The 26,803-nt window shown below is 43.3% G+C and overlaps 1 protein-coding gene across 1 annotated transcript in view; it reads left to right on the plus strand.

The window, feature by feature from the left end:
- The window catches only part of LOC311204358 (nischarin-like), a gene marked incomplete at both ends in the record, with an annotated part of 104,668 nt that extends 80,323 nt beyond the window's left edge, over positions 1-24,345 (plus strand). Inside the window, 1 exon segment of the mRNA XM_084280788.1 lies at positions 24,223-24,345. Within this exon segment, the coding sequence (XP_084136914.1) occupies positions 24,223-24,345 (123 nt within the window).
- Between the last annotated feature and the right edge of the window lie 2,458 nt (positions 24,346-26,803).

Here is a 26,803-nt window from a genome sequence, read left to right on the forward strand (position 1 = left end):
TTAGTGTCAGGGTTAGGTTTTATTGTCAGGGTTAGGATTTAGTGTCAGGGTTAGGGTTTAGTGTCAGTGTTATTGTTTAGTGTCAGGGCTAGGGTTTAGTGTCAGGGTTAGGATTTAGTGTCAGGGTTAGGGTTTAGTGTCAGTGTAAGGGTTTAGTGTCAGGGCTAGTGTTAGGGTTTAGTGTCAGGGCTAGAGTTAGGGTTTAGTGTCAGGGTTTAGTGTCAGGGTAAGGGTTAGGGTTTAGTTTCAGATCTAGGGTTAGGGTTTAGTGTCAGGGTTAGGGTTTAGAGTCAGGGTTAGGGTTAGGGTTTAGTGTCAGGGCTAGGCCTAGGGTTTAGTGTCAGGTTTAGGGTTTAGTGTCAGGGCTAGGGTTTAGTGTCAGGGTTAGGGTTAGGGTTTAGTGTCGGTTAGTTTCAGGCTTTGTGTCAGGGTTAGGTTTTATTGTCAGGGTTAGGGTTTAGTGTCAGGGTTAGGGTTTAGTGTCAGTGTAAGGGTTTAGTGTCAGGGCTAGTGTTAGGGTTTAGTGTCAGGGCTAGTGTTAGGGTTTAGTGTCAGGGCTAGAGTTAGGGTTTAGTGTCAGGGTTTAGTGTCAGGGTAAGGGTTAGGGTTTAGTTTCAGATCTAGGGTTAGGGTTTAGTGTCAGGGTTAGGGTTTAGAGTCAGGGTTAGGGTTAGGGTTTAGTGTCAGGGTTAGGGTTAGGGTTTAGTGTCTAGTTTAGGGTTAGGGTTTAGTGTCAGGTTTAGGGTTAGTGTTAAGTGTCGGGGTTAGGGTTACGGTTTAGTTTCGGGGTTTGGGTTAGGGTTTAATATCGGGGTTAATTTTAGGGTTTAGTGTCGGGGTTTGGGTTAGGGTTTAGTGTCGGGGTTAGGGTTTGGGTTTAGTGTTGTGGTTAGTGTTAGGGTTAGGGTTAGGGTTTAGTGTTGGGGTTAAGTTTAGGGTTTAGTGTCGGGTCTAGGGTTAGGGTTTAGTGTCTGGGTAAGAATTAGGGTTTTGTGTCAGGGCTAGGGTTATGGTTTAGTATCAGTTGTAGGATTGGGGTTAAGTGTCAAGGCTACGACTGGGGTTTAGTGTCAAGTCTAGGATTAGGGTTTAGTGTCGTGGTTAGGTTTAGTGTATATTGTCGGGGTTAGTATTAGGGTTTAGTGTCGCGGTTAGGGTTAGGGTCTAGCGTCAGGTTTAGGGTTAGGGTTTAGTGTCAGGGGTAGGGTTAGGTTTTAGTGTAAGCGTTATGCTTAGCATTAGGGTTAGGATTAGGGTTAGGGTTTATTATCAGGGTTAGGTTTTAGGGTTAGAGTTAGGGTTTAGTGTCAGGGTTAGGGTTTAGTGTTAGGGTTGGTGTTTAGTGTCAGTTTTATGCTTAGGGTTAGGGTTTAGTTTCAGGGTTAGGCTTTAGGGTTAGGATTTAGTGTCAGGGTTAGGGTTAGTGTTTAGTGTCAGAGTAAGGGTTAGTGTTTACTGTCAGGGTTAGTTTTTGCGTTCATTGTAAGGGTTAGGTTTAGCTTTAATGTCAGTGTTAGTGTTTATTTTCAGGGTCAGGGTTTAGTGTCAGTTTTAGGGTTAAGGTTTATTTTCAGGGTTAATGTTAGGGTTTAGTGTCAGGGTTTAGTGTCAGGGTTACGCTTAGGATAAGGGTTTAGTGTCAGGGTTAGGGTTAAGGGTTAGGCTTTAATGTCAGGGTTATGGTTAGGGTTTAGTGTCAGGGTTATTTTTAGGGTTAGGGTAAGAGTAAGGGTTTAGTGTCAGGGTTAGGGTTAGGGTTTAGTGTCAGAATTAGGGTTAGGGTTTTGTTTCAGGGTTAGTGTTTAGTGTCAGGGTTAGGGTTAGTGTTTAGTGTCAGGGTTAGTTTTAGGATTTAGTGTCAGGGTTAGGGTTAGGGTTAGGGTTTAGTGTTAGGGTTATGGTTTGTGTTTAATGTCAGGGTTAGGATTAGGGTTAGGGTTAGGGTTAGGTTTAGGGTTAGGGTTATGCTTAGGGTTAGTGTTTAGTGTCAGTGTTATGTTTAGGGTTTATTGTCAGGGTTAGGGTTAGGGTTTAGTGTCATGATTAGGGTTTGGGTTTAGGGACAGGGTGAGGGTTAGGGTTTTGTGTCACGGTTAGTGTTAGGATTTAGTGTCAGTTTTAGGTTTAGGGTTTAGTGTAAGGATTAGGATTAGGGTTTAGTGTCAGTGTTAAGGTTAGGGTTTAGTGTCAGGATTAGTGTTAGGGTTTATTGTCAGGGTTAGGGTTGGGGTTTAGTGTCAGGGTTAGGGTTAAGGTTAGGGTTTAGTGTCACGGATAGGTTTGGGATTTAGTGTCAGGTTTACGGTTAGGCTTTAGTGTGAGGGTTAGGGTTGGGTTTTACTATCAGGGTTAGTGTTATTGTTTAGTGTCAGGGTTAGGGTTAGATTTAGGGTTAAGTTTAGTGTGAGGGTTAGGGTTTAGTGTCAGGATAATTATTAGGGTTAGGGTTAGGGTTAGGGCTAGGGCTAGGGTTTAGTGTCAGGGCTCGGGTTAGGGTTACAGTTAGGGTCAGGGTTATTTTTTAGTTTCAGGGCTCGGCTTAGTGTTTAGTGTCAGGGCTAGGGTTAGGGTTTAGTGTCCGGGCTAGGGGTAGGGTTTAGTGTCAGGGTTAGGGTTAGGGTTTAGTGTCAGGGTTAGGGTTAGCGTTTAGTGTCAGGGATAGGTTTAGTGTCAGGGTTAGGGTTAGGGTTTTGTGTCGTGGTTACGGTTAGGGTTTAGTGTCAGGGTTATGGTTAGGGTTTCGTGTCAGGGTTAGTGTTTAGTATCGTGTTTAGGGTTCAGTATCGGGTTTAGGGTTTAGTGTCGGGGTTAGGGTTAGGGTTTAGTGTCGTGGTTAGGTTTAGAGGTTAGTGTCGTGGTTAGGTTTAGAGGTTAGTGTCGGGGTTAGGGTTATTGTCAGGTTTAGGGTTTAGAGTCAGGGTTAGGGTTTAGTTTCAGTGTTAGGTTTAGGGTTTAGTGTCGGGGTTAGGGGTAGTGTCAGGGTTAGGGTTTAGTGTCAGATTTACGGTGTAGTGTCGGGGCTAGTGTTAGGGTTTAGTGTCAGTGTTAGGGTTAGGATTTAGTGTCAGGGTTAGGGTTTATTGACAGGGTTAGGATTTCTTGTCAGGATTAGGGTTAGGATTTTGGTGTCAGGGTTAGGCATTAGTGTCATTGTTAGTGTTTAGTGTCGGGGTTAGGATTAAGGTTAGGGTTAGGGTTAGGGTTTAGTGTCGAGTTAGGGTTAGCTTTTAGTGTCAGGGTTAGTGTTTATTGTCAAGTTTAGTGTTTAGTGTCAGGGCTAGGGTTTAGTGTCTGGTTATAGTGTTAGGTTTTATGTCAGGGTTAGTGTTTAGTGTCAAGGTTAGGGTTAGGGTTTAGTGTCATGGTTAGGGTTTAGTGTCAGGGTTAGGGTTTAGTGTCGGGGTTAGGGTTTAATGTCGGGGTTAGGATTATAGTTTAGTGTCGGGGTTAGGGTTAGTGTCTCTGTTAGGGTTTAGTGTCAGGGTTTGGGTTAGGGTTTAGTGTTAGGGTTAGGATTAGGTTTTAGTGTCAGGATTACCGTCTAGTGTCAGGGTTAGGGTTTAGAGTCAGGGCTAGGGTTAGGGATTAGTGTGAGGACTAGGGTTTAGTGTAAGGTTTAGGGTTTATTTTCAGGGCTAGGCTTACGGTTTAGTGTCAGGTCTAGGGCTAGGGTTTACTGTCAGGGCTAGGGTTTAGTGCCAGGGCTGGGGTTAGGGTTTAGTGTCAGGGCAAGGATTCGGGTTTAGTGTCAGGCTTAGGGTTTAATGTCAGGGCTATTGTTAGGTTTTAGTGACAGGGCTAGGGTTTAGTGTCAGGGTTAGGGTTTAGTTTCAAGGCTAGGGTTTGGGTTTAGTGTCAGGGCAAGGGTTTAGTGTCAGGGCTAGGGTTAGGGTTTAGTGTCAGGTTTAGGTTTTAGTGTCAGGGCTAGGGTTAGGGATTAGTGTCAGGACTAGGGTAAGGGTTTAGAGTCAGGGCTAGGGTTAGGTTTTAGTGCCAGGGTTAGGGTTTAGTTTCAGGGTTAGGTTTTAGTGTCGTGATTACGGTTTAATATCGTGGTTAGGGTTAGAGTTTAGCGTCAGGTTTAGGGTTAGGTTTTAGTGTTAGGGTTAGGGTTAGGTTTAGTGTCACGGTTATGGTTAGCGTTTAGTGTCAGGATTAGTGTTTAGTGTCAGGGTTAGGGTTAGGGTTTAGTGTCAGGGTTAGGGTTAGTGTTTAGTGTCGGGTTTATGTTTAGTGTCAGGGTTAGGGTTTAGTTTTGGTTTATAGAGTTTAGTGTCGGGTTTAGGGTTTTGTATAGTGGTTATGGTTAGGGTGTAGTGTCGGGGTAAGGGTTAGGGTAAGGGTTAGGTTTACCGTTTGAGTTAGCGTTAGGTTTAGGGTTTAGTGTCGGGGTTACGGTTAGGGTTTAGTGTCGGGTTTAGGGTTATGGTTTACTGTCAGGCTTAGGGTTAGGTTTTAGTGTCGGTGTTAGGGTTAGGGTTTAGTGTCAGAGTTAGTGTTTAGTGTCATGTTTAGGGTTCAGTATTGGGTTTAGGGTTTAGTATCGGGGTTAGGGTTTGGGCTTAGTGTTGGTGCTAGGGTTAGGCTTAGGGTTAGGGTTAGGGTTTAGTGCCGGGATTAGGGTTAGGGTTTAGTGTCAGGGCTAGGGTTAGGCTTAAGTGTCGGGGTTAGTGTTACTGTTTAGTGTCAGGTTTAGGGTTTAGATTCAGGGTTAGGGTTTAGTGTCAGGGTTAGGGTTAGGGTTCAGTGTGAGGGCTACGGTTGGTGTTTAGTTTCAGGTCTAGAGTTAGGGTTTGGTGTCAGGGCTATCTTTAGGGTTTAGTGTCAGTGTTAGGGTTTAGAGTCACGGCTTGGGTTAGGGTTTAGTGTCAGGGTTAGGGTTTAGTGTCAGGGCTATGGATAGAATTTAGTGTCAGGGCTAGCATTAGTGTCAGTGTTAAGGTTTACGGTTAGGGTTTATTTTCAGGGTTAGTGTTTAGTGTCAGGGTTAGGGTTTAGTGTAAGGGTTAGGATTAGGGTTCAGTGTCACGGTTAGGATTAGTGTTTAATGTCGGTGTTAGTGTTTATTGTCAGGGTTAGGGTTTATTGTCGGGGTTAAGGTTCAGTGTCGGCGTTATGGTTAGCGTTTAGTGTCGGGGTTAGTGTTAGGGTTTAGTGTCAGGTTTAGGGTTTATTGTCAGTATTAGGATTTAGTGTCAGAGTTAGGGTTTAGTGTCAGGGTTAGGGTTTAGTGTCAGGGTTAATGTTTAGTGTAATGGTTTAATGTCAGTGTTAGGTTTTAGTGTCGGAGTTACGGTTTAGTGTCGGGGTTAGGGTTTAATGTCGGGGCTAGGTTTAGGGTTTAGTGTCAGGGCTAGGGCTAGGGTTTAGTGTCAGGGCTAGGCCTAGGGTTTAGTGTCAGGGTTAGGGTTAGGGTTTAGTGTCGGTTAGTTTCAGGCTTAGTGTCAGGGTTAGGTTTTATTGTCAGGGTTAGGATTTAGTGTCAGGGTTAGGGTTTAGTGTCAGTGTTATTGTTTAGTGTCAGGGCTAGGGTTTAGTGTCAGGGTTAGGATTTAGTGTCAGGGTTAGGGTTTAGTGTCAGTGTAAGGGTTTAGTGTCAGGGCTAGTGTTAGGGTTTAGTGTCAGGGCTAGAGTTAGGGTTTAGTGTCAGGGTTTAGTGTCAGGGTAAGGGTTAGGGTTTAGTTTCAGATCTAGGGTTAGGGTTTAGTGTCAGGGTTAGGGTTTAGAGTCAGGGTTAGGGTTAGGGTTTAGTGTCAGGGCTAGGCCTAGGGTTTAGTGTCAGGTTTAGGGTTTAGTGTCAGGGCTAGGGTTTAGTGTCAGGGTTAGGGTTAGGGTTTAGTGTCGGTTAGTTTCAGGCTTTGTGTCAGGGTTAGGTTTTATTGTCAGGGTTAGGGTTTAGTGTCAGGGTTAGGGTTTAGTGTCAGTGTAAGGGTTTAGTGTTAGGGCTAGTGTTAGGGTTTAGTGTCAGGGCTAGAGTTAGGGTTTAGTGTCAGGGTTTAGTGTCAGGGTAAGGGTTAGGGTTTAGTTTCAGATCTAGGGTTAGGGTTTAGTGTCAGGGTTAGGGTTTAGAGTCAGGGTTAGGGTTAGGGTTTAGTGTCAGGGTTAGGGTTAGGGTTTAGTGTCTAGTTTAGGGTTAGGGTTTAGTGTCAGGTTTAGGGTTAGTGTTAAGTGTCGGGGTTAGGGTTACGGTTTAGTTTCGGGGTTTGGGTTAGGGTTTAATATCGGGGTTAATTTTAGGGTTTAGTGTCGGGGTTTGGGTTAGGGTTTAGTGTCGGGGTTAGGGTTTGGGTTTAGTGTTGTGGTTAGTGTTAGGGTTAGGGTTAGGGTTTAGTGTTGGGGTTAAGTTTAGGGTTTAGTGTCGGGTCTAGGGTTAGGGTTTAGTGTCTGGGTAAGAATTAGGGTTTAGTGTCAGGGCTAGGGTTATGGTTTAGTATCAGTTGTAGGATTGGGGTTAAGTGTCAAGGCTACGACTGGGGTTTAGTGTCAAGTCTAGGATTAGGGTTTAGTGTCGTGGTTAGGTTTAGTGTATATTGTCGGGGTTAGTATTAGGGTTTAGTGTCGCGGTTAGGGTTAGGGTCTAGCGTCAGGTTTAGGGTTAGGGTTTAGTGTCAGGGTTAGGGTTAGGTTTTAGTGTAAGCGTTATGCTTAGCATTAGGGTTAGGATTAGGGTTAGGGTTTATTATCAGGGTTAGGTTTTAGGGTTAGAGTTAGGGTTTAGTGTCAGGGTTAGGGTTTAGTGTTAGGGTTGGTGTTTAGTGTCAGTTTTATGCTTAGGGTTAGGGTTTAGTTTCAGGGTTAGGCTTTAGGGTTAGGATTTAGTGTCAGGGTTAGTGTTAGTGTTTAGTGTCAGAGTAAGGGTTAGTGTTTACTGTCAGGGTTAGTTTTTGCGTTCATTGTAAGGGTTAGGTTTAGCTTTAATGTCAGTGTTAGTGTTTATTTTCAGGGTCAGGGTTTAGTGTCAGTTTTAGGGTTAAGGTTTATTTTCAGGGTTAATGTTAGGGTTTAGTGTCAGGGTTTAGTGTCAGGGTTACGCTTAGGATAAGGGTTTAGTGTCAGGGTTAGGGTTAAGGGTTAGGCTTTAATGTCAGGGTTATGGTTAGGGTTTAGTGTCAGGGTTATTTTTAGGGTTAGGGTAAGAGTAAGGGTTTAGTGTCAGGGTTAGGGTTAGGGTTTAGTGTCAGAATTAGGGTTAGGGTTTTGTTTCAGGGTTAGTGTTTAGTGTCAGGGTTAGGGTTAGTGTTTAGTGTCAGGGTTAGTTTTAGGATTTAGTGTCAGGGTTAGGGTTAGGGTTTAGTGTTAGGGTTATGGTTTGTGTTTAATGTCAGGGTTAGGGTTAGGGTTAGGGTTAGGTTTAGGGTTAGGGTTATGCTTAGGGTTAGTGTTTAGTGTCAGTGTTATGTTTAGGGTTTATTGTCAGGGTTAGGGTTAGGGTTTAGTGTCATGATTAGGGTTTGGGTTTAGGGACAGGGTGAGGGTTAGGGTTTTGTGTCACGGTTAGTGTTAGGATTTAGTGTCAGTTTTAGGTTTAGGGTTTAGTGTAAGGATTAGGATTAGGGTTTAGTGTCAGTGTTAAGGTTAGGGTTTAGTGTCAGGATTAGTGTTAGGGTTTATTGTCAGGGTTAGGGTTGGGGTTTAGTGTCAGGGTTAGGGTTAAGGTTAGGGTTTAGTGTCACGGATAGGTTTGGGATTTAGTGTCAGGTTTACGGTTAGGCTTTAGTGTGAGGGTTAGGGTTGGGTTTTACTATCAGGGTTAGTGTTATTGTTTAGTGTCAGGGTTAGGGTTAGATTTAGGGTTAAGTTTAGTGTGAGGGTTAGGGTTTAGTGTCAGGATAATTATTAGGGTTAGGGTTAGGGTTAGGGCTAGGGCTAGGGTTTAGTGTCAGGGCTCGGGTTAGGGTTACAGTTAGGGTCAGGGTTATTTTTTAGTTTCAGGGCTCGGCTTAGTGTTTAGTATCAGGGCTAGGGTTAGGGTTTAGTGTCCGGGCTAGGGGTAGGGTTTAGTGTCAGGGTTAGGGTTAGGGTTTTGTGTCGTGGTTACGGTTAGGGTTTAGTGTCAGGGTTATGGTTAGGGTTTCGTGTCAGGGTTAGTGTTTAGTATCGTGTTTAGGGTTCAGTATCGGGTTTAGGGTTTAGTGTCGGGGTTAGGGTTAGGGTTTAGTGTCTGGGTTAGGGTCAGGGTTTAGTGTCGTGGTTAGGTTTAGAGGTTAGTGTCGGGGTTAGGGTTATTGTCAGGTTTAGGGTTTAGAGTCAGGGTTAGGGTTTAGTTTCAGTGTTAGGTTTAGGGTTTAGTGTCGGGGTTAGGGGTAGTGTCAGGGTTAGGGTTTAGTGTCAGATTTACGGTGTAGTGTCGGGGCTAGTGTTAGGGTTTAGTGTCAGTGTTAGGGTTAGGATTTAGTGTCAGGGTTAGGGTTTATTGACAGGGTTAGGATTTCTTGTCAGGATTAGGGTTAGGATTTAGTGTCAGGGTTAGGCATTAGTGTCATTGTTAGTGTTTAGTGTCGGGGTTAGGATTAAGGTTAGGGTTAGGGTTAGGGTTTAGTGTCGAGTTAGGGTTAGCTTTTAGTGTCAGGGTTAGTGTTTATTGTCAAGTTTAGTGTTTAGTGTCAGGGCTAGGGTTTAGTGTCTGGTTATAGTGTTAGGTTTTATGTCAGGGTTAGTGTTTAGTGTCAAGGTTAGGGTTAGGGTTTAGTGTCATGGTTAGGGTTTAGTGTCAGGGTTAGGGTTTAGTGTCGGGGTTAGGGTTTAATGTCGGGGTTAGGATTATAGTTTAGTGTCGGGGTTAGGGTTAGTGTCTCTGTTAGGGTTTAGTGCCAGGGCTGGGGTTAGGGTTTAGTGTCAGGGCAAGGATTCGGGTTTAGTGTCAGGCTTAGGGTTTAATGTCAGGGCTATTGTTAGGTTTTAGTGACAGGGCTAGGGTTTAGTGTCAGGGTTAGGGTTTAGTTTCAAGGCTAGGGTTCGGGTTTAGTGTCAGGGCAAGGGTTTAGTGTCAGGGCTAGGGTTAGGGTTTAGTGTCAGGTTTAGGTTTTAGTGTCAGGGCTAGGGTTAGGGATTAGTGTCAGGACTAGGGTAAGGGTTTAGAGTCAGGGCTAGGGTTAGGTTTTAGTGCCAGGGTTAGGGTTTAATGTCAGGGTTAGGTTTTAGTGTCGTGATTACGGTTTAATATCGTGGTTAGGGTTAGAGTTTAGCGTCAGGTTTAGGGTTAGGTTTTAGTGTTAGGGTTAGGGTTAGGTTTAGTGTCACGGTTATGGTTAGCGTTTAGTGTCAGGATTAGTGTTTAGTGTCAGGGTTAGGGTTAGGGTTTAGTGTCAGGGTTAGGGTTAGTGTTTAGTGTCGGGTTTATGTTTAGTGTCAGGGTTAGGGTTTAGTTTTGGTTTATAGAGTTTAGTGTCGGGTTTAGGGTTTTGTATAGTGGTTATGGTTAGGGTGTAGTGTCGGGGTAAGGGTTAGGGTAAGGGTTAGGTTTACCGTTTGAGTTAGCGTTAGGTTTAGGGTTTAGTGTCGGGGTTACGGTTAGGGTTTAGTGTCGGGTTTAGGGTTATGGTTTACTGTCAGGCTTAGGGTTAGGTTTTAGTGTCGGTGTTAGGGTTAGGGTTTAGTGTCAGAGTTAGTGTTTAGTGTCATGTTTAGGGTTCAGTATTGGGTTTAGGGTTTAGTATCGGGGTTAGGGTTTGGGCTTAGTGTTGGTGCTAGGGTTAGGCTTAGGGTTAGGGTTAGGGTTTAGTGCCGGGATTAGGGTTAGGGTTTAGTGTCTGGGTTAGGGTCAGGGTTTAGTGTCGGGGTTAGTGTTACTGTTTAGTGTCAGGTTTAGGGTTTAGATTCAGGGTTAGGGTTTAGTGTCAGGGTTAGGGTTAGGGTTTAGTGTCGGGGTTAGGTTTAGTGTCAGGGTTAGGGTTAGGGTTTAGTGTCAGGGTTAGGTTTAGTGTCAGGGTTAGGGTTTACTGTCAGGGTTAGGGTTTCGTGTCGGGGCTAGTGTTAGGGTTTAGTGTCAGTGTTAGGGTTAGGGTTTTGTGTCAGGGTTAGGGTTTACTGTCAGGGTTAGGGTTTAGTATCGGGGTTAGGATTAGGGTTAAGTGTCGGGTTTAGGTTTAAGGTTAGGGTTAGGGTTAGGGTTAGGGTTTAGTGTCAGGGCTAGGGTTAGGGTGTAGTGTTAGGGTTAGGGTTTATTGTTGGGGTTAGTGTTTAGTGTCAGGGTTAGGCTTTGGTTTCGGGGTTAGGGTTAGTGTCGGGGTTAGGGTTAGCGTTTAGTGTCGGGGTTAGGGTTATAGTTTAGTGTCGTGGTTAGGGTTAGTGTCTGGGTTAGGGTTCAGTGTCAGGATTTGGGTTAGGGTTTGGTGTCAGGGTTAGGATTAGGGTCTAATGTTATGGTTAGTATTAACGTTTAGTGTCAGGGTTAGGGTCTAGTGTAAGGATTAGGGTTTAGAGTCATGGCTAGGGCTAGGGTTTAGTGTCAGGGCTAGGGATTAGTGTCAGGGCTAGGGCTAGGGTTTACTGTCAGGGCTAGGGATTAGTGTCAGGGCTAGGGATTAGTGTCAGGGCTAGGGTTAGGGTTTAGTGTCAGGGCAATGATTAGGGTTTATTGTCAGGCTTAGGGTTTAGTGTCAGGGCTATTGTTAGGGTTTAGTGTCAGGGTTAGGGTTTAGTGTCAGGGCTAGTGTTATGGTTTAGTGTCAGGACTAGGGTTTAAGTTTAGTGTCAGGGCTAGGTTTAGGGTTTAGTGTCAGGGCTAGTGTTTAGTGTCAGGGTTAAGGTTTAGTGTCAGGGCTAGTGTTAGGGTTTAGTGTCAGGGCTAGAGTTAGGGTTTAGTGTCAGGGTTTAGTGTCAGGGTAAGGGTTAGGGTTTAGTTTCAGATCTAGGGTTAGGGTTTAGTGTCAGGGTTAGGGTTTAGAGTCAGGGTTAGGGTTAGGGTTTAGTGTCAGGGCTAGGCCTAGGGTTTAGTGTCAGGTTTAGGGTTTAGTGTCAGGGCTAGGGTTTAGTGTCAGGGTTAGGGTTAGGGTTTAGTGTCGGTTAGTTTCAGGCTTTGTGTCAGGGTTAGGTTTTATTGTCAGGGTTAGGGTTTAGTGTCAGGGTTAGGGTTTAGTGTCAGTGTAAGGGTTTAGTGTCAGGGCTAGTGTTAGGGTTTAGTGTCAGGGTTTAGTGTCAGGGTTAGGGTTTAGAGTCAGGGTTAGGGTTAGGGTTTAGTGTCTAGTTTAGAGTTAGGGTTTATTGTCAGGTTTAGGGTTAGTGTTAAGTGTCGGGGTTAGGGTTACGGTTTAGTTTCGGGGTTTGGGTTAGGGTTTAGTGTCAGGGTTAGGGTTAGCTTTAGTGTCAGGGTTAGGGTTTAGTGTCGTGTTTATGGTTCAGTATCGGGTTTAGGGTTTAGTGTCGGGGTTAGGGTTTAGTGTCAGTGTTATGGTTAGGGTTTATTGTCAGGGTTATGATTTATTGTCAGGGTTAGGGTTTAGTGTCAGGGTTAGGGTTTAGTGTCAGGTTTAGAGTTTAGTGTCAAGGTTAGGCATTAGTGTCAGTGTTAGTGTTTAGTGTCGGGTTTAGGATTAGGGTTAAGCGTCGGGTTTAGGGTTAAGGTTAGGTTTAGGGTTAGGGTTAGGGTTTAGTTTCGGGGTTAGGGTTAGGGTTTAGTGTCAGGGTTAGGATTAGGGTTTAGTGTCATAGTTAGGGTTTAGTGTCAGGGTTAGGGTTTAGTTTGAGGGCTAGGTCTACTGTTTAGTGTCAGGGCTAGGGCTAGGTTTTAGTGTCAGGGTTGGGGTTTAGTGTCAGGGCTAGGGTTTAGTGTCAGGGCTAGGGTTTAGTGCCAGGGCTAGGGTTTAGTGTCAGGCTAAGGGCTAGGGTTTACTGTCAGGTCTAGGACTAGTGTTTGTGTCAGGGCTAGGGTTTAGTGTCAGGACTTGTGTTAAGTGTCACGGCTAGGGTTTAGCGGCAGTGCTAGGGCTAGGGCTTAGTGTCAGGGATAGGGCTAGGGCTTAGTTTCAGGGCTAGGAGTAGGGTTTAGTGTCAGGGCCGGGCTTTCGTGTCAGGGCTCGGGTTTAGTGTCAGGGCTAGGGCTATTGTTTAGTGACTGGGCTAGGGCTAGCGTTTCGTGTCAGGGCTAGGGCTAGGGTTTAGTGTCAGGGCTGGGGTTTAGTATCAGGGCTAGGGCTAGGATTTAGCCCCGCCCCCGCCCCTCTCGTTGCCGCACCTTCGGAACGCGGCCCCCGCCCCAAAAACACGGCGTTGGGCACCGCTATCCCCCTCTCCCGCTCCCGGGGGCCCGCGGGGACACTCACACGCCGGAGCGCGGCCACCAGCCGGGCTGCTGCCGCTGGCAATGAAGCACCGGACACACACGTTCCCGTGGCAACGGCGGGACGCGAGCGAGGCCCGTGCGGCAGCGCCCGGCCAGCCCCGGGCAGAGCTGACCCAGCGCCGCACCTCGCCGGGGAGTTACTACCCGCTCGCTCCTGCCCCGGCACCGGGGAAACCGGCGGCACGGGCGCGGGGGAGATGCTTTGGGCCAGGGGGCTCGGCTGGCACAGCAAGCGTGTGGTGAAGTGGCCCCTGCCCACCCTCCCAGATTACGTGGGTGCAGCGGGGGAAGGGGCACCCACGGCAGACAGTCCTGCACCAACTCTGGAACCTGAGTCCTTACCCACAGCACTTCAGCTCTGCCCCAGCTGTACAGTGAACTCTGTCTGCAAAGCTGGTTAGGAAGGACATCCTTAAAAACATGGAATGTAAAAGAGCATTTGGGTTTCAGTGTTCATGTCTCATGGAAACCCAGTTTCTGTACTTCTAACCAGAGAGGGCTGCATTTTGGTCATTACTTTTGTAAGAATTTTCACTTTCAGAGAGTGTTGGGCAAATTGTCATTGCATAGAAACTTGTCCTAGAATTTTTTTCTAACATCAGAAATGGGAAGACTTGTAGCTAAAGGAAGCCACTATTAGGTAGAAAGCCTAAAAGGTTTGATGTCACTCAAGAAAAAAGAATTACATGCACACACACATCTAAGTCATAATTAATGTAATATATATCAGCATATATTCCATACACACTCAGAATTGATCTTATTAAAAAATCTTCTTTTCTGAAGCAGAGTAAAAAGTATGAAAGAAATGTCCATGATTTCTCCCTCTCTCCATATTTACAGTTTATGTTTGAATAATTTGCAAAGCCTTCAGAGCCTTCTGCTGCTATACAATTGGCTAAATCAGAGCTGAACAGACAAAACAGGCAAGACCTACGCTTCATCAGCAGTCACGTCAATTAAAGCTTATATACTGTTGGGCTTAATCTAGAACTTCCTAAACTCAGCAGACATTTATGTTTATTAACTTGAATGCCAAGGCTACTGAGACACGTTTGTTCTCCTTCACCTTTGTTTTTTAAAGAGAAAATATACTTCACAGAAGCTCCATTTGTGGTCATCACTTCAGTAAATGTAAGCATAAATCCTTCAGGCAAATGAGAAAGTTGATTTCTGAATGCAATTATTTTACTCTCATTAGGAAAAAAAAGGAAAAATGAGAAACAAAATCAGACAGTAAGCAACCTTATTTTTTCTAGTCACATCATGTACCCCGTGTTACGTCTTTTTCAGTCGGCCTGGTCTTCTGATATCTGGCAATAAATTCCCATTTATACATACTTCTGTGCTTTATCCCCTATCTTACAAATTCACAGTTAGTTTTCCTGTTCCAGTTCAGAAAGACCAGAGGTTAACAGATGAAAAAGATGTAGGGTAAAAAAGGCCATCAATCATGTAAATGAAAATCCTTACGGAAAAGGGTGGGCTTAAGGATGCAGAAGTAGCCTTTGCCTTGGCATTTCAGTGCTCTACTTTGGTTTTAGCCACTGCTTTCACATATTTTTGAACTATTGCTGTCTAGAGTCCTAGCTCTTAACCATTTTAATACAACCAGCTATTGAACTGATTTTAGTATCAAGCACAACATTTAAAGCATAAGAACAGGTGGGACATAGCACCAAGAATGTTCTAGAGAGTACAGTTTTCAGCTCAACAACTCATGTAAATGAAAAAGGGGGGGGAAAAGCATAAAAACACCACCTAGGCTTTCATTTAAGGCAAGTAGTCCAGATCTGGGCACCAAAAATTCTGGAAATTAAAGTCATGTTCTATCTGCTAGAAGGTACTAATTATAAAACAGATAACGTTAGTAATTTTAACACAATAGGAACAAATCCCAGAATTATGAGCTTAACCTGTAAAAGGACTGCTTCAGAGTTCAAAACACATGAACTTTCATCCTCACATAAGTTGTGGACACCACTGTTCTGGGACAGAATTTATGTTATGTGAACTTCATTTAGCTTAACTACATTACCCAAATCAAATTAAGTCAAGTCCCCAAAGACAAATTTAAAATTTTACACATATTCCTCACTTGACTTTGTTACACAGTTGAGTTTGTTAGTAATTAAATGCTGACAGGAACATCCAATTGAAATGCAAAGGACCAGAGTGTAAGTAACTACTGAATATGCAAAAAGAGGAAAACAAAGGGGGAAAAATACTATTTGGATAAATTTTTATATATCAATGTAGTAACAAATGAGCTAATCTGTGAAGGCCATAGCCCTTTGACTCTTGCATAAATTAATAAACCTTTAATGATGTTTTGTGATCTCATATCACAAGCCCCCTTGTTTCTACCGAAAAAAGCCAACTGCAAGGGGTAGTTTTAGTTTCCAGGACACTTCTCCCTGAGATCATAGAATCATAGAATCATAGAATTGTAGGGGTTGGAAGGGACCTTGAGAGATCACCGGGTCCAACCCCCCTGCCAAAGCAGGTTCCCTATCTCATATCACTCAGATAGGCATCCAGACGAGACTTGAATACCTCCAGAGAAGGAGACTCCACCACCTCCCTGGGCAGCCTGTCCCAGGGCTCTGTCACCCTCACTGTGAAAAAGTTTTTCCGCATGTTGGTGCGGAACTTCCTGTGCTCCAATTTGCAGCCATTGCCCCTTGTCCTATCTCCACAGATGACATGGCAATGCAGCCATAGAAAGGAACTTCTTGTCTATATGTAGTTTATTCTTAAAGGCTAATACAGAAGAGAGAAAGCAAAATGTCTTTCCAAAATACATGCCTACTGAGATTGTTCACAATCTGAATTGACCTATTTGTTTTTCCAGTACTAAAGGTCTTTTGTACATTTTCTGACCAAAGTGTAAATTTCTACAACGGAGTTTTGTTCCTCAAATCCTTTAAAAATAACAAAAATAACCCTCCCTGCTAGTCCCAATATTCCTATCTGGTCATTGGTTAGGTTCCAGACTCTTTTCCTTCACACACCTGACTGTGTGTAAAGAGACAAAGTTAACGACATTGCTACTAGGCCAAGTCAGGCGAATAATTTTATCTACATTCAGCTCGCCAGCTGTAACATATTTCTTTACCTTACTGGGAATATTATAAGGATAAATTAATTTAAAATCTGCGAGATGCTGAGAATGCACAGCAATGAGTTCCAAAGAGAAAACAATTAAATAAAGCAGCTGAGTGTGTAAACCACCGCTGACCAGTGTTTCTTACACCACTCCACTACTGCCCCCGGACAGAAAATACAACTGGACAACAGGCAAAGAATTATATGTGCTATATACCCTTTGCTGTGCTTTACATTAAAACTCTTAAGCAAGTGTTCTCATTCCCACAGTCTCCATACGGTCAAAATGGTTTTGCACAATTCTTAATATCCATTTCCTAACCAATGCAACCTGCTTGTCTATCCCAGAATGATGGGTGGGTTGTGATTTAGTAGTTATGGGTTTCAGCAGCACCTAAGTAAAACACTGTTTGTTGTTTATAGTTACTTTTCTGTTAAATGGAAAATTACACTCTCCAAAAAAAAGACTAAGTTATTGGCATTATTCCAACATGGTACTGACTGACAAATGCCAATTTACTTGTCATCATATTCAGCATGCCAGTATTAACATTTTCCTAACTGATTTAGAGTTTTTCTCACATACCAAATTTTAATAGCACCTCCTTAGGGTTATGAACATGTATTTACTATGTGATAGGTTGAAAAAATAAAAGAAAATCCACGTTTATTCATTATCGTATATATAATTTACGTTGGGTAAACTGGAAAATGCTTTCAAGAATCAACTAACATGAAAAGCATATTTGATAAACATGAATCTTTTTTATAATTTATATTCTCTTTTTCCAGGTTTCTGCAATATGTTCTGACTTATATCAGGGTACATTATGATTTAAATATAAAGATTTTTTTAAAAATTAATCATAAATACTACACAAAGTGAGATCTAAAAGATCCTAAAAAGACAAGAGGACAATTAAATATATAACTGGAAAATGTGCAGAATCGTAGCTGTAAGCACAGAGAATCGAAAGCAGATATACTCTATTTCTGAGTTTCAGCAGTGGAAAAAAGGATTGGACGTGCACTCATATATTAACCTTTCTAACCTGTCAAAATCACACACTCAGTACACCAGACCCAGCAAGCAGTTACAGCCAAAACCTAACTGCCAATTTCTTTTGATTTAAGAATAGAAATATAGAGGTCTCTTTTTAAATTTTATTTTTTCTTTAATGTGGAGAAATACACAACAGGTTTTAAAACTGAGGAAACCATAAAAGCAAAGGAAGAACAAAAGGACTTGCAGAAAGTGTATGCACTTGCATATTATCATTCTCTTGAGTGCTTCATAACTTGCAGTGGCTGAAATACTGATATTTGATTCATGCCTGGGAAGGGAATGAACACTTTCTTGTGTTTAGCTGGGTTTAGCAGTAATAACACACTGAGGTCTGTGGGCTTTACTTCAGCTTAGTGGAACACTTTGAATTAGCCACTGTCAAAACCACTTGATTGGCTGCTCAGTGTACCCTCATACACAGCAGTGTGCAACCAGCCAATCACAATGCAGAATATTAACAAGGTCTTGGTAGTGTAAGACACTCCTATAACTCAGAGATTACAAAAGACATTAAAATTCTGATACCCCATTCATAAGGAAAAGATTGTAATGAGAACAGAGAATGGCACAACATTAATTCATTGTGTGACAAAGAATATAATGAGAATGGGAAATAGTACAAACATAACTCATTCTTGTTACAGCTTTAAGATTGTAATGTCATGGTTCATATCACATACTTAGGAAGAAAGGTATGGCAGGAGAAGAGTTGCGATATTAAGCATAGTTAATCTGAATGCACTACACATTATTATATATGCAATATAATAAAAATTTGAAACATTAGTTAGAAATGGTTTGTTAAAATTGTTATAATTTCCCCATAAATTTTTGTTAACATTTTATTAATGCTGTTGATATGAAGGGTTGCAGTGTATATGTATACTTATTAACAGAACTGTCCTCACAATGTTTTTACTCATGTATATCTTTAGAAATCAATTACAATTAAAAATAAACATACTGAGGACAGTATCTGTGCCTTTCCTGATACACATTACGAATCTGCCAAGACAGAGGCAGTGATGTTTAGTCATTTTTTCTGCCACAGTGAAATGAAATAAAATCATGAAAATGTGATGCATTTACCTCCCGAAATTATGGAATAATTTTAGTTATTGCTCATCTACTACTCAGCAATGTGCAATATCCTACCTAATGTAATTGAAGCATTTAACTGATAAGACATTAAAAATCTTTGACCACCTCAGAGTCTGCCAAAGCCCAAAACAACCTCTTTTATTCATCAGGCTCTATGCAAGATCACCAAATCAATGCATTTTATTTTTCTTTTAAAGGTAAGTCATTAACTTTGTGGTCATTTCTGTTAAATAAAACCAGAACCATTCTCAAAGACACTCCCAGTGTATTAAATTTCAATAAAGCAATAGTATCAGATGTTATCTGCTTACTTGCTTTGACACTGTTGTCTGGTTCTATGTATTGTCTCTGACCTTTGACTGGGCACATCCAAGACCAGCAGCGAGGACTTCAGCACAACTTTTGTAAAGTTTGTTTGATCTAAATTGAGCTCCAAATGTTTGTAGGGTTTCAAAAGATCACTTTCAAAGATCCATACCTAGTGCAGGGAATGAAGAACAACCTGTAACTGCTGTATACTTTTGCAATGCACAGGCTGTATTGAGTACATTCAAGATTAAATAACAACAATAATATTAACAACAATATTTCTTGGTTAGCCTTATATAAAGGTTTCTCAGAAGAAACTAAAAGAATTACCTTCTAGGTTATAGAGTAGATACTGCACTTGGAGCATCAGTGGGAAATCACTGCCATCTGAAGGATCTTGGTATCATAACCAAACACATAACCTTAAAAGTATAGCAGAATTCCAGAAACTTTATCCAAGAGCATGCTTCATAAGAGACCTGACAAATCTTTAATAATCTAAGATCTCTTAAATTTTCCAACTCCACCCCTGTGTACAAGTGTGTTGCTCTTGCTTTGGTTCTGTATTGTCATGGAATATGTAACTCCTTGCATGTTTGCAGAGATTGCATTTTACCAATTCTTATTTGTCAGCATTCATACTCCAAACATCTTAGTTCTACATTCAAATACGGTTTTGGCCCCTTGACTATCCAATGGAAACTTCCATTCCACTTATTTACATATGAACGTATAATGTCAAGGGAAAGGTAGATGATTATTTGGTTTTATCACATAAATCAACTGCCAACAGGCAACTGAAAAGCAGATTTGTAACTTAAAGATGATATTTACATCGAAGGTCAGACAGGCAGCATTTTTAAGTGGTTCTAGAGGTGCTCTAGAACAGCTTCACCCTTCTTCCTTAACAGAGAAACTCCATTTCCCCACTGCTTCTATACATCGCAGAACCAAAGACAAACAGATGTTGGAAGACGAATGTAGAGGAAATATCAAAAATAATTTAATCTTGAATTAGAAAAAAAATGCAATGAAAAGAACAGGTCTTAAATTGAAAGAAAATCTACATGTTTTCTGCTAAAAAGATTTTGAAATTAATCAACATCTAAATAGGATTGTTCATTGTTCATTCAATATTCATAATATTTCAATTAGATTTATTGTGATGAAAATAAAAGCTGCTTTCTTTTTTTCTGTCCTTCAATGTGAAAGCTATGATATTAACAATATTGTAAAATTATGGATTAGACTTAGACCATTGATTTACCCAGAAGACAATTGTTTCTCAAGAATCATAGTTCTATTTTCAGAATATTGGTTAAAATATAAAGGAAATCGCTTTTGTGTGGTTACTGCTTTTTCTAGTCGAGGTGGATTAATTTGACCCTATATTTGTATGAATAAGTACGTTCCAAAAAGTGGAAAATATGTTTTTATAGTGTTAGTTACATTTTAGTATCCGCATTACATCCGGGTGCGTTGTCAAAACGAGACAGGTGTAAAGACCATGAGCAAAGGAAAAAATGTGATTGTCTGAAGGATGTTATGACAGTTCTGTATGCATAATACATGCATCCCAGGAGGCAATTCTGCATCTGTTACATATATTTATGTATTTTTACTTGTACTTTTGGAGATATTTAAGATTTATGTTGATAGATTCTTTCCCCTTAAAGACAATAAAGGAAAACATGTAACAAGGGTACAGTTTTGTTAGGCAGTGAAGAGAGCAGGGTGTGAAAGTTGTACACGTGGTAGGCTCTGTGAAGGTTAAGAAATTTCTATTCTCAACATTTAGTAGCCTTTCTGTAGTGGCTTTCAAAATGCTTTCAAAACAAGCCTCTAATATATTTGATCTATGTGCAGCTAAAGTATGTTTCTGTTCATTAGAATGACTGAGGGTAAGAAAACAATTGCTAGATGTTAAAGACTAACACAGAAATGATGAAGACATTTGTGAGTGAAAAGAAAAATCCTGAAGTCTCAGGGAATGAAGAAAGTGATGGTAAATGAAAACAACAACACAAGGGTAAAGAGACAGAAAAGATAAAATGGCTAAGGAGACAGTTTTATACAACTAACTGTTTGAAGAAACAACACACTACACACTGTGTTGCACTGTAATGACATCTCCTGACCATTGAATTTTGTATGAAGAGATAGATGAGCCTTCTACTAGCTTCCATTACACAGCAGGTATTTTTTAGTCTCTGATACACAGGAGATTTGAAAAACAACCTTCTTCAGAAAATTCTTAGATAAATTCAGAGGACAAAGGATATTTCTGCTGTTAAATTTTGACTCGTTGAAAGTAAGTTCTGTGCAGCCTTCTTTCAATGTTAGAAGAGCATCTGCAGAAAGAAACAAATAGAAAGGTGTGCCTCAAGGCATAAACCAGAAAGAAGCTCCAACTTTCAGTTGTATGCAATTCTACAATTGTGTCTCATATGTTTTTTTGAAGTTTCTTTTAAAACATCTTCTATCAGTCACTGATGGAGAAAGGCTTTTACATCAGATGAACTGCTAATCTGCTATGTCAGTTATTACATATAAAGTTAAAAAAACCCTAACATGTTAAAGACAGAAATATGAAGCAATACTTGAAAGTGAAAACATAAATTTAATGGATAATATATTCTACTTCCATCCATTTCAAAGCGATTCTCATTTAAGAAGAGCAGAAGAAATGGAGATCCTTTGAGGAATTTAAGACACCCCACAAAAGTTGGTAAAAAAGTTATTGCTACTAACTAGATGATAAAAGTATATTTTCATATATTATTGATAAAAAAACCTCTACCAAATTGTACCCTTGTTGACTAAATACAGTTCATAAAAGAGATCTACAGTATAGCATAAATCATAAATAATGTTATGCTGTCCCCATGAGACAAACCTTTGGGGAAGATGACTGACCTGGATAAAGAGGGAGCTTTTGATGGAACTCAGGAAAAGAAAAGGAAAGAGCTGGCAAAACAAGAAGAATACAGGGATCTTGTTAGGTCATGCAGATAGAAAATTAGAAAAGCAAAGCCCAGCTAGAAATCAGTCTGTCCACTGTTGTAAGAGATAACACAAAGTGTTTTTATAAATACATTAGCAACAAAAAGTGAGCTAAAGAGAATCTCCGTCCCTTACAGGATGTGAAGGGGACCATGGCCACCAAGAATGAGGAAAAGGCTAAGGTACTTAATACCTTCTTTGCCTCAGTCTTTATTAGCCAGACCAGTTGTCCACAGGGCATTCAGCCCCCTAAGCTGAAAGACAGGGATGGAGAGCAGAATGAAACTACCATAATCCAGGAGGAAGCAGTCTACAGCCTACTATGCCACCGGGATACTCACAAATCCATGGGGATGGATAGGATACACCCGAGTACTGAGGGAGCTGGCGGAGGAACTTGCCAAGCTCTATCATTTATCAACAGTCCTGGTTAACAGGTGAAATCCCAGACAACTGGAGGTTTGCCAATGAGATGCCCATCTACAAGATGCACCTATTTATCAAATTTCTTTGCCCTTAGTAAAATCAGTTCTACTAGGATGCTCAGGCATGTTTTAGCACAAGACCCAGAAGCCAGAAAGCTGGGTATTCTTACACAAAGTATTTTCAGCTAGTTTCCTTTTTCATTGGAATAAGAGTTTAGGTCACCTTAAGGTAACTGACCAATAGAAAAAAATAGAGCTTTGTAACGTTAAAGCTTTTCTGAACAGGTGGTTGGGTTTTGCTTTGGACATTCTACAGAAGAATAGTATTCTCTGAAGGTCCAACATATTTCATTGCAGGTAGGGCAAAAGATTAATTTTACCCATTAAAGAAGCTCCATAAGCAAATGCAAGTTACTTTGTGAATTCTGAAACTTTGATTTTTCTAGCATTCTTGCTAAAAATCTCTATTCATCAATAGAAGATAAATTAATGGGTTGCAGATGAAGACATCTATTTAAGATGTTTAAACCACACAATTAATTGGCATGTGAAAAGTTAAAGAGTGAGTCAACTATAGAACATAAAAATGTATAAGCACATAAGCTATAGCACTCTTTTCCATGGCTTAAGAGGCATCATGCCATCCACTTCATTAATCAAGGGTATGCCCCAGGTTTCAACACTTGATGATTTACAGTCATTCTCCATACATGCTCAACTATAAGAAGATGAAGTTCTCTCTACGTTGGAGCGATCATAAGACACAGATCTCAAATTTGAAACGCCAATTTTAATAAGCCACCTTGCTTTTTTTAGTGGTTTCATGGATTCTAATTATCCTAATCAAGAATAGGGCTGGTACTGCTGACACAGTTCAAGCTGCAGTTGAGAAAGATAATTCTAGTACTCAGAACTTTCTTATCTGTATTGTGGCCAATAGTGTTGATTATGATGGTTCTTTATGAAGGAAGGTACCTATTTAGAAAATAGATTGACACCACACCTGATTAGTAATCACTGCAATGTCCAGGAGACAGTGAACAGAAATAAATGACTCTGGCTTCCTGGTTTGAAATCTACTAGAGCCTCAGGGGTAAAAGGCTGTTTGCAGGAAAAGCTGAACATAAGTAGAGAATTCTAGCAAGAAGGAGAGAAAAAGAACAGCAGAGAAGGGAAGAAGAAGGAAAAAGGATATAAAATCTTGCTCAAAAAAAAATGTTATTTTTTAATTAATGGACCATGCATCACTTCCAAACTCTCACATTCATGTTTGCACTGTAATGTGTTCAGAATACTTGAGGGGCAAAGTAAAGTATTACTCATCCTCAGTGTCCATGGCAGGATAAGAACTGTGGCATACTATAATCAGAAGTAAGAGATCATGACATTGTGATACGCCATGGGTAGTTTCAATTTTGTTGTGTATAAAGTCCTACTGCGGTCTAGCTAACTCAGAGGCATAACATAAATCATCCATGACCTAAGCATATGCTTTATTTATCAGCCTATACACAATCCTGATAGTCCTCTTTATCTTCCTACAGAATATGTGCTGTTTTCTTTTCAATCCACTGTCAAGAGAGAGAACTGACCCAGAGGGATAGAGATCTCTCCTCTGGAGTTCCCCACTCATTGCGGCTACCGAACTAAATAAGTCTATTTCCTTATGACCTGAGGCCATGTTAATGAGAAGTAACTCTTGTAATTAGAGACTCCGTGGTGGTCCAAACCACCATCGCTAACCAGCAGAGAGTATGAGCTACTGACCTTCAGATCCAAGTGGAGAATGTAATGCTGGTTCAAGTAGTGGACCTCGTGGTGCCCAGTGAGTGGAGGAGACTTGGCCGGGGCTTGTGCAAGCTGTGGCTGGTGGTGGACTACTTGGTGTGCACTGCCTCTGTCTTCAACATCGTTCTTACCAGCTTCAACCAGCTCATCTCTGACACCAAAGCAGTAAGGGCTGGGCGAGTGAGGCTGCTGCAGGGGCTCCACAGCTGCCCTTTCAGGGAGGATGGGCTGCTTGGGGCACCTGGCTCTCGCACATCAATCAAACACCACAGGAGACAGGGGGACTGAGGCAGCTTCCCTGTGCCCTGGAAATATTGCTGGGGTGATTGGCTTTGGCAGACAAGACAACTGATTCTCACTTGAATATGGGAAGAGGTACTCTGGTTTAGAAACAGGTACAGTTTGTCCATGCTGCTGTTGCAGCTAGAAGGGAACAAGGTGTGTTTATTTCCTCACCAGCTACACTTGGATAAGCTTAAGTAGTATTACCCAGCTGAAGCAGATCATGTCCCTCAGAACATAGCAGCACACCTGCTGGAAACTGATAACCCAAGCCAGCCTAGCTGCATCCTAGCACAAAGGGATTTCCTTGCAATGGGTATCAACCCCTCAGGGAAAGGTAGATGTATACAGCTGTGATGGTTCCAGAGAGGCATTGCTGAAATCAAAAGAACTTCATTTTCACCTGGACCATCCCACCTCAGAGTATTTTGGATGGAGAAGGAAAAAAAAATAAACCTGGTAATAGGTTTTACTCTTCTACACACATTTTTTGCTTGTTCTTCAGCCTCCTGTTCCACCCACATTTCCTTAAAACATGAATTCACCTTCATGGCTCAATTCCACTTGGAGGAAATGATAACGTTTTTGGCAAAGCCATTTTAGTGGCACCGTCCCAAATCTGACCCCAACTTCATCCCAGATTTCTGCAGGAGAAATATTGTGACTGTTTGTGGAAGGATCACTTTTAAAAGTCCAGAGAAAAATTTGCTGTAACTCCCCACTATCCCTTTTCTTCCCATGTTCCTTCACAATCTTGTTGATCACATTCATCCCCACAGTTCTCAGCCGCTCACCTTCCTCCTGCGAGAGGCACTGGGGCGCCGGTAGCGCTACCTGTCAGCGTTCTGCCCTGAGTTCAGCTGAGCCGCGGCACCGGATCGCAGCGAGTCGTGTCAGTGCCCCGCACTGGGCGCCACTGGTGGCGCATTGAAAGGCCCGGACTGCGATCGCGGTGGATCGAAGACACCTTTAGTAACAACTGAGCAAGCTTTTATCCCCTCTCATGGCTGAGGCAGCAGCCTCCAGTCAGGTTTCTGGACTTTTCATTACTACAAGAACCACAACATTCCTATACAAAAGGTTGTCCCAGGGGCGTCCTTCTGTCTGCACCTTCCTTACCGTGACGCACAAATCACATCTCTACACGACCCTCTTTTCTACTTTTTCTCTTGCTTTTGTAGCTTCTCTCCAACGATGGGCATGGGTGCTGCCCTGACTGTGGTCCAGCAGGACCCTCATGTCCATTACCATGGTCAGGGCCAGGCATGAAGCAGTCTGGCCCCAAGAGCATTGCAAGAGAGGATGCCACTCCCAATTAGGTGCTCTCCAATTAACACCTGCCAGGGATTTATTGCACCCAGCGTGTGCCTGCGGGCAGGCTGGGCTCTGCAAGGGGCTCCCGGCACCATTGCTGGCCCAGGGCAGCCCCGGCTTCGGAGAGGCGCTCCGGTCACCGGTGGGACAGGGACATGGGTGGCACCCAGGGGCCCCTCATGCCCGGGCACCGTCCCCCTCCCCGGCCTGACAAGGTCACCCTGGGCAATGCCTGTGCCAGGGCCGTGCCGGTGCCCTGACAATGGCCCCTTCCCCCTGTGCCCTGGGAATGCCCCATTCCCCTGGACCCTCCGCTGAAGAAGCAGCAGATGTCGCTGGGGAGCCAGGTTGGACCCACAGTCTCTGGACCCCCTAGTCTCCAGAACCAGCTCCCGCCACCCCGGCCCCGGTGCGTCTCCGATTCCCAGGCAGCCTCCCCCTGCCCCCCTCCCACCGCTCACTTCTCCTCTCTCGAGCGCTGCCACCTTCCTCTTCTCATAGAGCTTGTCATTCTGCGCCCGCACCACGCCAGGCGTCAGTGGCGCGGAGGTCGCTGCTGTCACCACCACACCCCAGCGTCTAATGAAAACAACTTTAATGAACCCGGGTCATTAGCGCGCCGCTCCCCCGGTGTCACAGTTTTGTGTAGCTGGGTGCTGGGAGAGACATGGGGCTGTAGAAAATGGTTGTTGTGAGGAGCTGCTAGAATTCTCTGTGGCCACAAAGTGTAAATATTGGGCCAAAGCGCCTCTGTGAATCACATATAGGAGAAAAAAAAAACCTGCTGGCAGCTGCATTTTGCCACCAGAGAAGGGAGTGAGGAGATGTAACGAGCTGTGCAGACACGCAGGCTGGGAAGGGTCGGGGAGGAGGCACCCCGGGTGTTGGAGGGAAAGATGCCCCTGCAGCCTGTGGAGAAACCCACGGTGGAGAGGGTGTTCCCCCTCCCCACAGTCCATGGAAAAGGCCAAGACCCCACCTGTGGCCAGTGGAGAGGCTCCACGCTGGATGGAACAGGTGGAGACACAGAGAAGAAGATGCTGTGACCCTATGTTTGAGCAAGCCTCTGCCAGCACTTGCAGCCCACAGAGATGAGCGAGAGAGATTTGCTGGGGGCAGGCTGGTGACCCCATGGAGGACTGGAGAGACATTGGGATTTATTACTGCCCGCCATAGCAGTGATCCACGGCGGGGCAGCTGCTGAACAGGTAAACCCTGTGGGAAAGGACTCACATTGAAGAACTTCATGGAGGACAGTCTCCTGTGGGTGGGACCCCACAGCATTTATTCCACACCCTCCCTCTGTTGCACCGTGGGGTCCTGGCAAATCCACTGGAAGGAACACGCAGAACTGGTCGGGTTCATGGCTGTGATGGTCCTGGGCACACAAAGAAAAAAGGACTAATGAGGTGCTGGGTGGTTAACGATGCCGTGCCGTAACTGACATCAGGCGCTGCCAGTCCTGGACACCATCTGGAAGGAGTTACTTGGTGCAGGGGCACGACACTGGGAGCATGAACACTTCTGCTGCTTTTGAGGTGTTTCACCTAGAAACATTTCACTTGCCTTGTTTCCCAGGTGGCTATCGATTAGTGGCTATCGATTAGTGGCTATTGATGAAGCAATTAGCAGGGATACACCCTGAAGGTGGAGAGACCCTGACACAGGTTGCCCAGAGAGGTAGTGGAGGCCCCATCCCTGGAAACATTCAAGGTCAGGGCAGATGAAGCTCTGAGCAACCTGATCTAGCTAAAGGTGGCCCTGCTCACTGAAGGGGGCAGATGGCCTTCAGAGGTCCCTGCATACCCAACGCAGTCTGGGATTCGATGGCCAAACTCTTGCATGACAGCACGGCAAGATGAAGGCAAAATGGTAAAGTGAAGTCCAGCAAGGCTCCTTCGGAAGATGGTACCAAGCAGACTGCTGGCCAAGCACCATCAGATCACAGACAAGGTACAGATGTGCCTCAGGGCTTGGAAGAGCCTCTGGTTAATGGGGGGTGATCAGGAGACCACCAGCAGAAGCCATGCCCACACCCACCTTCTGTTCCTGCTGCGCAGTCCCACTGCCGTGATCTCAAGCACTTTCCTGTTGAGATCGAGCTCTGGCTCCTCTGGTCCCTGCAAC

The sequence above is a fragment of the Gallinula chloropus genome (genome assembly GCF_964237585.1).
Source record: "Gallinula chloropus genome assembly, contig: HAP1_SCAFFOLD_244, whole genome shotgun sequence".
Taxonomy (NCBI): Eukaryota; Metazoa; Chordata; class Aves; order Gruiformes; family Rallidae; genus Gallinula; species Gallinula chloropus.